The sequence below is a fragment of the Hemisphaericaspora subhashii genome (assembly GCF_019202705.1).
Source record: "Hemisphaericaspora subhashii strain CBS 10753 chromosome Unknown scaffold159, whole genome shotgun sequence".
Classification (NCBI taxonomy): Eukaryota; Fungi; Ascomycota; class Pichiomycetes; order Serinales; family Debaryomycetaceae; genus Hemisphaericaspora; species Hemisphaericaspora subhashii.
Genome location: NW_026057166.1, coordinates 1 through 9,905, shown reverse-complemented (window position 1 = coordinate 9,905; position 9,905 = coordinate 1). Strand labels below are relative to the sequence as shown.

At 34.9% G+C, this 9,905-nt stretch overlaps 5 protein-coding genes across 5 annotated transcripts in view; 1 reads left to right on the top strand and 4 right to left on the bottom strand. All coding sequences in view use genetic code 12, as the record gives it.

Moving 5' to 3' along the window:
* The window catches only part of POL1 (DNA-directed DNA polymerase alpha catalytic subunit), a gene marked incomplete at both ends in the record, with an annotated part of 4,440 nt that extends 1,261 nt beyond the window's left edge, over positions 1 to 3,179 (bottom strand). The window contains one exon of the mRNA XM_049405920.1: positions 1 to 3,179. This exon is cut by the window's left edge and continues 1,261 nt beyond it. Coding sequence (XP_049266664.1) covers positions 1 to 3,179 — 3,179 coding nt within the window.
* A 546-nt stretch (positions 3,180 to 3,725) lies between these two features.
* On the bottom strand, positions 3,726 to 4,946 carry J8A68_000026 (uncharacterized protein; the record flags this gene model as incomplete). Its single annotated transcript, XM_049405809.1, has 1 exon — positions 3,726 to 4,946. One exon carries the CDS (start codon positions 4,944 to 4,946, stop codon positions 3,726 to 3,728), a length of 1,221 nt encoding a protein of 406 aa, XP_049266663.1.
* A 757-nt stretch (positions 4,947 to 5,703) lies between these two features.
* Positions 5,704 to 6,573, top strand: VAM3 (SNAP receptor; the record flags this gene model as incomplete). The annotated part of the gene is made up of 1 exon (XM_049405700.1): positions 5,704 to 6,573. The coding sequence occupies one exon, from the start codon at positions 5,704 to 5,706 to the stop codon at positions 6,571 to 6,573; it is 870 nt and encodes a 289-aa protein (XP_049266662.1).
* Positions 6,574 to 6,827: 254 nt separating this feature from the next.
* On the bottom strand, positions 6,828 to 7,285 carry J8A68_000024 (uncharacterized protein; the record flags this gene model as incomplete). Its single annotated transcript, XM_049405588.1, has 2 exons — positions 6,828 to 7,204; positions 7,273 to 7,285. 2 exons carry the CDS (start codon positions 7,283 to 7,285, stop codon positions 6,828 to 6,830), a joined length of 390 nt encoding a protein of 129 aa, XP_049266661.1.
* A 1,026-nt stretch (positions 7,286 to 8,311) lies between these two features.
* J8A68_000023 (uncharacterized protein) lies at positions 8,312 to 9,060 on the bottom strand (the record flags this gene model as incomplete). Its single annotated transcript, XM_049405478.1, has 2 exons — positions 8,312 to 8,597; positions 9,002 to 9,060. 2 exons carry the CDS (start codon positions 9,058 to 9,060, stop codon positions 8,312 to 8,314), a joined length of 345 nt encoding a protein of 114 aa, XP_049266660.1.
* Positions 9,061 to 9,905: the final 845 nt, after the last annotated feature.

Genomic DNA, 9,905 nt, shown 5'->3' with positions numbered 1-9,905 from the left:
TTCTTCTTCGCATGCAACAACAACCTCTTAAACACATTATCAATATCAATCTCTAACAACCTATACCGTTCATTCACCTGCACCTTAAACGCTTCTCCAATCTTAATCGCATCCGCATAATTATCACACCCAGTATCAATCATAACCGAATCAGTATCCCCATACACAACTCTCAATCCGGCCAGTTCGGCTAATTGTCTAGTATCCATCAAAATCTCCCTACCTTTGTTTGTAACCAACATAGCTAATGGTTTGGCATAGAATCGGGAATTAACATAACCTAAACATCCATACATCGAGTTCGCGGTCAATTTGAGAGCTTGTTGTTTGATATCGTATTGTGCACGTTGGAATGGGGTATTGGAGGGGTCTTTAAGTAATTTCTTGACCTCACGACGACGCGTGACTAAGGTGTTTAATAATCTAGGGAGAACACCCTGGGAGGTGTCGGATTCTGGTATGGTTGGCATATCGCGATCTTCATCATGTGTGGTATTGAATCGGTCTCTATTAACGGTGGTGAAACAGATGTTGAATTCTTGGATTATACTGGGATATAAGGAATTGAAATCCATAACTAGGATATAGTTTTTGTGGAGACCTTTTTCGGGTTCGAAGACTAAACCACCTTGATATTTTGGTTTTTTGTTTGATGTGACAGTAGTGGAATCATCTTCATGAGATTCCAATCTGGCGTCTTGTTGATATGATGTGTTTTTATGGGTTTTATCTTCTTTATCAGGAACGATGTAATTATTTCTTTTGAATTCATGTAATAAAATATATTCATTCCTACCAGCCCTTGTACCACTCAATGTATGACTCCACGCATTCCCAGCAATATTAGTTAATTGTTTCGATAATGACAAAATCTGGATCCCAAACGCAATTTCAGCTGTAATTTTCACATTGAATTCATTCTCCTTCAAAGCCATCATTAATAAATTAGCATCGTTTCCATAATTCGGGTTTTGATAATTGATTTCAATTGGATTATGTTTCTTATGACAAACAACATCATACATCTCCCATAAATCCCATGATTGACATTTTGACGTCAAACTCTGTCCCATCTCATTGGCAACATCACACAACAACCTACCTTGAAATATCTCCCTGATCAAGAGATTATTATTATATCCCCCATTATTTGATTTTCCAAAACTCTGAGGCCATCTTTTTCGATTTCTTCTCCCCAATGTCGACCAAGTCGTCACATTCAAATCATGCATACGATGGACCAACACATCAAGCGAAATATTCTCCAACCTGTGACCAATAAACACATCCGGATCAGTCAGTTTTATCATAGCGGCCAAACAATTAAGTAAAACCTTTTCATTCGGACAAGTCCGTAATTGAAATCCATCCTTCGAAGCTAATTGAGTCAACCCTGGTGGAAGACTAATCGACCCCACTGGTCTAACTAATGTCATAATCTCATTCGGTTGGAGTTTTTCATCAATTGGTGCATCTTGGGGTAAATTATAATAAGTTGCCAATGAAACAGAAACCACTTCTTGTTTATTATCCTTATTGTTCATGACAGTTTGGACCGCGATTGAGGTCACGGTTAAATCGGGTGGTGGGGGTGGCTTATCACTAATGACGGTGATTTGGGATGGTGAATCAATAGCGACTTCGACTTGACAATGCGAGGTGTTTTGAATGGCATCAAAATTGGCATTATGGATGTCTAACCAACATGGACCCATTACGTTTCGTTGACTAACAAATGATTCGAAGATGTTGGTATTGGTCCCAAAGACGTGATTGAATGTTTCACCTTCTGTTTCGGCTGGAAGAACAAGATGTTGATTTCTGGGAGTTTTGTAAGGAAGTAAGACTTTTAGATATTGGGTTTCTTTGGGGATGTGGGATAATTCAAATGCATATTTCATTGTTTCTGGTTTTGCTTTCAATTCTTCTAAATTGTATTGTTCTAATAAGATTGGAGTGACTTCGTCATGGACATCAAGTGGATCAATTGGATCGTTGGGGTCTTCTTCACCGTTAGCGAAACGAAATTTCCGGGGTAAGAAATACAATTCACGACAAAGACCATTAATTTGAACAACCCCCGAGACTAATTTTCCTTCTTTGGTTAAGATCTTACCGAATAATAATAAGGTATTATCAACTTCACAATAATCTAACCAAAACATTTTAAATGATTCATTAGATTCAGAATCAACAATTGAAGTTTCATTTAATTTTTCAGTATGGTTTGCAAATGAAGTAGAAGTAATTCTGGTTGGTGATGAAGAAGGCAAATCATTAGCTTTAACTGCAGACATTGTTGTAGTGAAAGTGTCCCTTTTGACAGCAGCTGCTCTTGGTCTTTTGGCATATATCACCTCATCTTCAGATTCTTCTTCATCCTCTTCTGATTCGACCTTTGTTGATTGTTGTGGTTCCGGGGATTTGGAAGTGGATTGGTCTTTAACAATACTTGTATCTGGAGTTTCATCTTTAATGTGTTTAATTGGAGATGAAGGTTGTTCATTATCAATGTCGATGTCCATATCCATTGTATAATCACTTGAAGCATTGAAATCTTCTACAAATGGAGCTTTTTTAGTAGTAGCAGTTTTAGGGGCAACAGTTGAGAAATCAAATGGAGAAACTACTTTTGATTTAACTGGTTCTTTCTTTATCTTTGAACTACCAAATGTTGTTGTTGAAGCTTTCTTCTTGTTTTGTTTCTTCTTTGGGAAATCATCATCATAATCTTGAAAATCATTAAGAATATCATCAATATTAGCATCTACTTTCTTAGTTGGATTTATTCTATTCACCGGTTTGAAAAAACTATTAATCTGTTGCATCTTGACCACTTTTGTAGGTTTCTGATCCTTCTTTCTTCTCTTTCTCCCAGTATCCAATTCTTCATCTTCATCAGAATAATAATTTGGTCTCGTGGCATGATCATCCCATTCATCAACACCATTATCAACATATCCTTCACCATTATCATCCACAATGAAATCATCATTCATTAATTGATTACGTTTATGTTTTCTATAAGTGTCTTCATCGACTTCATCATAAATGGCTGCATTATCAAGAAGAGCAGCATCATCTTCTTCATCTGATGATTGTGGTAAGATTGATTTACCCGTTTTTCTTGCTTCTCTAAGCTGTTTTAATTTAGCAAATTTAGCAGCTTTTGACAGCATCTTTAGCTATTCTTCTATTATAAAATGATGGATAAACTGTAAGCAGGAGAATAGTAAACTAAAGCAAAGTAAAAGAATAATTAGAAATTAAAGAATTGATTGAATTTTGAAATCGAGATCGACAAAAAAAAAATAATCAGAATTTTTAATACGCGTCTGTCTTAAACATTGCACAAAAAAATAAATAAAGTAATTACGCGTTTCATTTTCACTATTATTATATTGGTAGACATATAGACAAGTTCATATGATTATATCCTAGAGTCAACAAAAAGCAAGTCATAGATTGAAAAATTGAAAGATTTCAGACACATAATGACTTAGTACGACCAATCTTAAAAAGTGAACTTTCTTTTCATTTTTCTGCCGTAATTCAAAAGGTTTTCTTATACTCTCTATGAAAGTAAAAATTTGGGTGCAAAATTGCAAACATCAAAAATTAATTATTTTATAAACTATGTAAGATATGTTAAACTAAACTAAACAAATGTAATTCTTATATATATATAACAAAAAGAGACAAACTCAACAAATCAAACCATCAACTTAAACAGCAGTAGTAGCAGTCGTAGTTCCCACCGGAGTCACAGGCGTATCAGAAACCGGAACAACCACCCCCAAAGCAGCCTCAAATATCGCCGCAGCCGACCCAGTCCCAGTCCCAGTCCCAACATCACCACCAGCAGAAGCAGCCTCAAATATATTAATAGGAATCAACCCCTTCAACAACCGATCAGCAATAATACTTCCAAATTCCCGCAATACACTCGGATCTCCCAATATATCTCTCAACAAATTCCAAATCAAATTGGACTCCTTCAAAGCTTGGAATAAATCACCAATTGGCAATGAATTGGAACGCAATACTTCCAATAAGAAATGAGCATTGGGGCCTGCGAGTTCAGGAGTGGTGAGGATATGTTGGACAACTGAAACAGCAAGTCCCGAGTCTCGGAGGGATTGAAATACGGAATTGAGTAATTCTGATTCACGCTTGTTTAATTCAACAACAACAGCACTAGAACTGCTAATCTCTTCTGGAAAGCTAGATGGAGATTCAACTTCGAATTCAAAATCACGTTTTCCAAAAATATTAATCCCACTTTGTCTCAACAACTCCATTCCAATCCGTAATAATCCGGGCAAGATATCAGGATCCTCAAGACTCAATCTCAAAATATCAATAATCAATCCCGATTTCTGAATGGCAATAAACAAATCCGTCAAATTGATTAATCGTTCCCGAATGATCCAAATCGTAGTATCAATCGTCATATCCAACAATTCGGGATTAAGTAAAACCAAATCAATAATCGAATTCACGAGTCCGGAACTATTTAATATTGACAAGATGGAGTCGAGAACGGGGATGTCTGAAGTGGCAATGAATTCAGTCATGGCGGTGAAATCTGCCACTTGGTCTCTCTTATGGTGGGAAGTGTGATAGAGTTGTTTGTATTGGGTAAGAGCTTGGATTAGGACGTCAATGTCGTCGACTTTTTCCTTTTTGGGGGCTGGTCGTGGGGGGATGAATGGGGATGGAGTGGCTGATTTTGGAGGTGGTACAATTGGTTTTGGGGCAAGGGATGGGGATGGTTTTGCGGGAGGTGGTGGTTTGATGGGTTGACCGGGGATTGGTTGGGGTTTACCTGCGATTGATGCAACTTGCTTGTTTTTGGATTTAGTTGTGCATGTTCCTACCGGATTGGCTGAGGTGTAAGTACAATACGCTAATACTACTATAGCTAAGTTTTTCGATAATTGCATATTGGTAGAAGGGTGTCAATTGTTTTAGTTCAATTTTTTTGCAATTAATTTACAAGAAAAAAGGGTTGCAATTTATACCTTACTCTAATTACCAAGCGAACGTATAACTATTTGTTAAACTTACTTTAAAAGATCGCGAAGGAATGATTTCCTAGAATTGATATAGGTAACAGTATAATACGATACTGATTTACATATTATCAGATCCCTAGTATAGTATAAGTAGTTGATATCGAAATCGTACATTAAAATACATGCAAGAATAACAATTCAAGGAAAGATCAGATCGGATAATTAAAATTTTTAGAATAGAAAGATATCAATTTAAGATATAAGATATCTAAAGAGTTTCCTAATTTGAATGGGTAACTTTCTCTAAATTCAAAATTAGAGAAGTTTCCTTAATTTGAAACCTTCGGCAATCAATGCCATTTGATAAGAAAATCTGGGGACCCCTGCCAAATCATCCAAAATTGGGCTTAGGTATTATTAATCAACATTCACAATAAAATCAATATCTCTATTAGAAGAGCCTTCAACTACTTGAAAGGTTACTAGTTTAATGATTATATCAGCAACAGAACACCAAGAGTAAAAAAGTTAATTGGAAAACTACAACTTGACGACACCTTCCAAATTAGGAATCCTAATTAAACCATCACCAAAAAAAAAGATAATCCAGCCACCATTTCAACTCCATGGCAAACTTTAACACCCCATACCATCCACAGCCCATCACAATAAACAAGCAAACAATATGTCATTCGCCAACTTCGACTACGAAGCCCAAACCCCTCTTCCTTCACGAGCTTCTGCCCAATCCAGTTCCAGTTCCAGTAGTCATGACTTGGATAAAATAATCTGCAAAACCTCAACCCAACTCCAATTATTCTCCCAATTGATAACACAACTCGACACCCAACGAAAACAACTCGGGACTAGACGAGATTGTCAACAATTGCGTGAGAATATCGATGTTGGGGTTGAAAAAGTGATGGAATTGTCAGGTGGGGTGCTGAGATTGATGAATGATTTGAATGTTGTTATAAATAAAAATAGTGGGAGTGGAGCAGGGATTGGGATAAGTAATCGACAGATTGTTATTAAGGAACGATTAATGGGGGAATATAATGAATTGGATCGGAAATTTAGGAAAACTGTCCGGATATATAATGATAAGCGAAGAGTGACTCCACTTAGACAATCACAATTACAGGAGACGAAAATAAATGAACTGACTCCGTTATTGCTGGATAAGAATGAGAATGGAAGAGGAAGGCAACAACAAGAGCAAATACAAGAACAAGAAGAAAATATCAATAAGACGGAATTACAATATCATATCTTATTAACCCAAGAACGAAATCGAGAAATTGAACAAGTTACAGAAGGGATTCTAGAGGTGAATTCGATTTTCAAAGATTTGAATCAATTAGTTCAAGAACAAGGTGCACAATTGAATACTATTGAAGATAATGTATTGCAATTACATGGAAATACTCAACAAGCCGATCGGGAATTACAGAAGGCACATGAATATCAGAAATCAAGGGGGAAATGGGGGTGTATTTTGCTTGTGGCTCTTTGTATTATTGTGTTGATTATCGTATTGGCTGTGGTGAGTTAGAGAGAGACAGAAGAAGAAGAAGAAGAAGAAGAAGAAGAAGAAGAAGAAGAAGAAGAAGAACAAGCTGAGTGATAGATAGATTACGACGACGATTTTCTTTTAATTTAATAATTTAATACTTATAGTATTTAAATGAACTAAATAAGTTAACTTCCCTTTCCTTTATCCCTTCATACTCCATTCCCTATTCAATACCTCCAGTGTAAATAAAAACCCTAATTAATAATAATAATCAATAATTTGCCACTATTCCATTAATCAAAATCATCAGTTTCACTATATTCATCACTATCAATTTCAGTAAACTCACTCATTCCTTTTTCAGAAAAGGATTCATCTTCACTCATTCCACTATCGGGAGTGGTTGGTTCATCAGAATCACTTCCTCTACTATTAGATCCAGTAGTAGTTGCAGTCGTTGCAGTGCCATCATCATTGAATTGATATTGTTCAATCATATGCATTTGTTTATTAGCCAGTTTTATTTCTTCTACTTTCTCATGACAAAACCTAACACCACTTTCAAATATTGCTTCTGCTGTTGTTAGGATTGTTTCTTTGTTGTTTATGATGGCAATTGTGGCACCGGTGATTGCACCTATTGAAATTGCGATTTTTATTGAAAGGGGGACTAAACATGAGGGTGTTAGTATTGTATTGGTTATGTGTTGTATATACGGATAGTAGAGGGATACATACTCACAAATGGCATTATTGCTGGTGGTGGTGGTAGTGGTGGTGGTGGTCTAATAATAGATACAAAATTACTAAAAATATGTGACATTTTGTTAAGTAAGGCTGAGATAGAGACAGATTAAGTAGAATAGATAAAAGAGGATAGAGAGAGAAAAAATCAGAAATGGGTAACTACCAATTATATAAATTCAATTGACTTTTTTTTATTAAATAAAGCTTTTTAATTTTGAATTATATTTTGGATTTCTATAAGAAGATATTTATATATATATAATGATTCATATATGTTTTAATCTAAATTGAAAGTTCATAATCATTTGTAAATGAAATTATAAATAAAATCATTTAAATAAATATTGAGAGGGAAACCATGCAAACAAACTAATAAAGAAAATATTACATACAATAAAAACTTACTTACTATTCATTAGAAAACTGTGATAATTAACTCTGATTTTATAATATCTGAGAAGTTGGTTGCACAAATACTATTAATACTATAAGAAGCTAAGTATACGGTATATCTATTATTACTCACCTCTTAAATTAGAAACAAGAACAATCTCATTTTCATTATTGTTTATTTCTTTTTGCAGCCTATTCTTAATTAATATCACAAAATTGATTTCACATTTATTTCACTCGTTCCTTCATTCTCTTAGGGTAAGATCAACCAGCCATATTTAAACTATCAGTTCAAGTAAAATATCCAATAGGATTGATCGTATACGATTCCTTCCGTGGACATACAGTACATACATTGATAATTCCTAATTGGCTTAGTCATATAGTCTCGTGTTGATTATCGTATTGGCTGTGATGAGTTAGAGAGAGACAGGGAGAAGAAGAAGCTGAGTGATAGACAGATTACGACGACGATTTTCTTTTAATTTAATAATTTAATACTTTAATTTAATAATATGTAAATGAACTAAATAAACACAATAAGTAAAATCCCGTTTCCTTTATACCTTTAATATTCCCAATCCCTATTCAATACCTCCAGCTTAAACAAAAATAAAACATTAGATAATACTCATCATTAATCACTGCTAATTACTGATTCACCATACTCATAACTATCAATCTCAGTAAACTCACTCAATACAGAATCAGCATTTATAACAACCTCAGAATCACTTATAGATGCTCGACTAGTAGCTCCAGTAGTAGTACCAGTTTCATCATAGTCATGGCTATCCAATTGATATTCTTCAACCATATGAATTTGTCTTTGAGCCATTCTGATTGCTTCGGCTCTATCATGACAATATCTTGCACCATTTTCAAATACTGCTTCTGCAGTTATGAAGAATGTTTCATTATTCCTAACGGCGACAACAACGGTGGCTGCGAGGGTGACTACACAAACTGCGACTTTTACTGATACGGGGATTACAAGGACTGCATTATGTTAGTATTTGCTAGAAAAGGAGTTATATGTGAACGGTTTGTATATCATACAAATAACTGGCATTCTTTGCTCTTGCTGTTTGGTGTATAATAATTAACTTTGAGATTTTGAGATGTGATGTTAAGTGTTTTCAGATTTAAAATAAGACGACGATAGAGAAATTTAGGGGTTTAAATACTTTGTCGATTTTCCTCAAGAAAGAATAATTTAGAGAAAAAGGTATAGAGAGAGAGAGATAGAGAGAAACAGAGACAGAGAAAGAGAGAACCAGAGAAAGAGAAAGAGAAAGAGAAAGCGAGAGATAGAAATTAAATAAACCAGGAGGTGGGGACTTGTTGCTTTTGCTGACCCAGAACAACTGTTTTGAATGATTTCATTTTTGTTGAGAAATATCGCCAAAAATTAAAAATGGAAACAGTTTTATTGAAAACCTACTTATCGTAATACTTAAAACCAGTTATAAAAATCCCTCAGCAAATCAAATACAAAAAAAAGGGGAGAATTGAGTGATCAATTTATTTTTATCCTCCAATCATAAAATTCTCGATAAGCTTATCACCGTTTGCCATACCTTCTATTTTGATCGCTTCTTTCTGTTCTTCTTTCCAATCTTTGGTTCTCTTGCTCTCCAACCATTCATACATTTTTTTGGCTAATTTTTTTCCAATTTCTTCTCTAATTAATTTCTTCTTTAATTACCCTAATTACACTCTTTCACGATTACTTTCACCCCTCTTAACATTCTTACACATTCAGTATTACTTCGTGCATTTCTATTCCGAAAGTTTCTCCAAAGTTTGAAAATCCGTTCCAGTTTTGGTCACATGACACCACGTGATTTGAACGTGATGTTCACATGACTATTTTTCCCTTTTAGGCAAGAAAAAACCTAAATTTTTTTCCTTCGTTTTAAAAAATTCTCCTCTACGTTCACTTATCCTTCTTTTCTTAATACTGTATTATAACATTTGTTCTATTTTGAAGTGCAACCGATGCAATCGTTCTTTACCTTTTGCAAACTTTCTAACTAAAGATTACTCCAGAATAACTAGAAAATGTATTTGGTGCATAAACCCAGAGTTGCCTTCAGACCATGCTTTAAGGTCTTCTCAAAAATGTCTGTTCTGCTATCAAGGATTAAATATTGAATGCGCATTTCCATTTCTAGCGGTTCTGCCATGGTCAAGAAATGTCAAGATTGCCAGCGTCATCAACAATATGA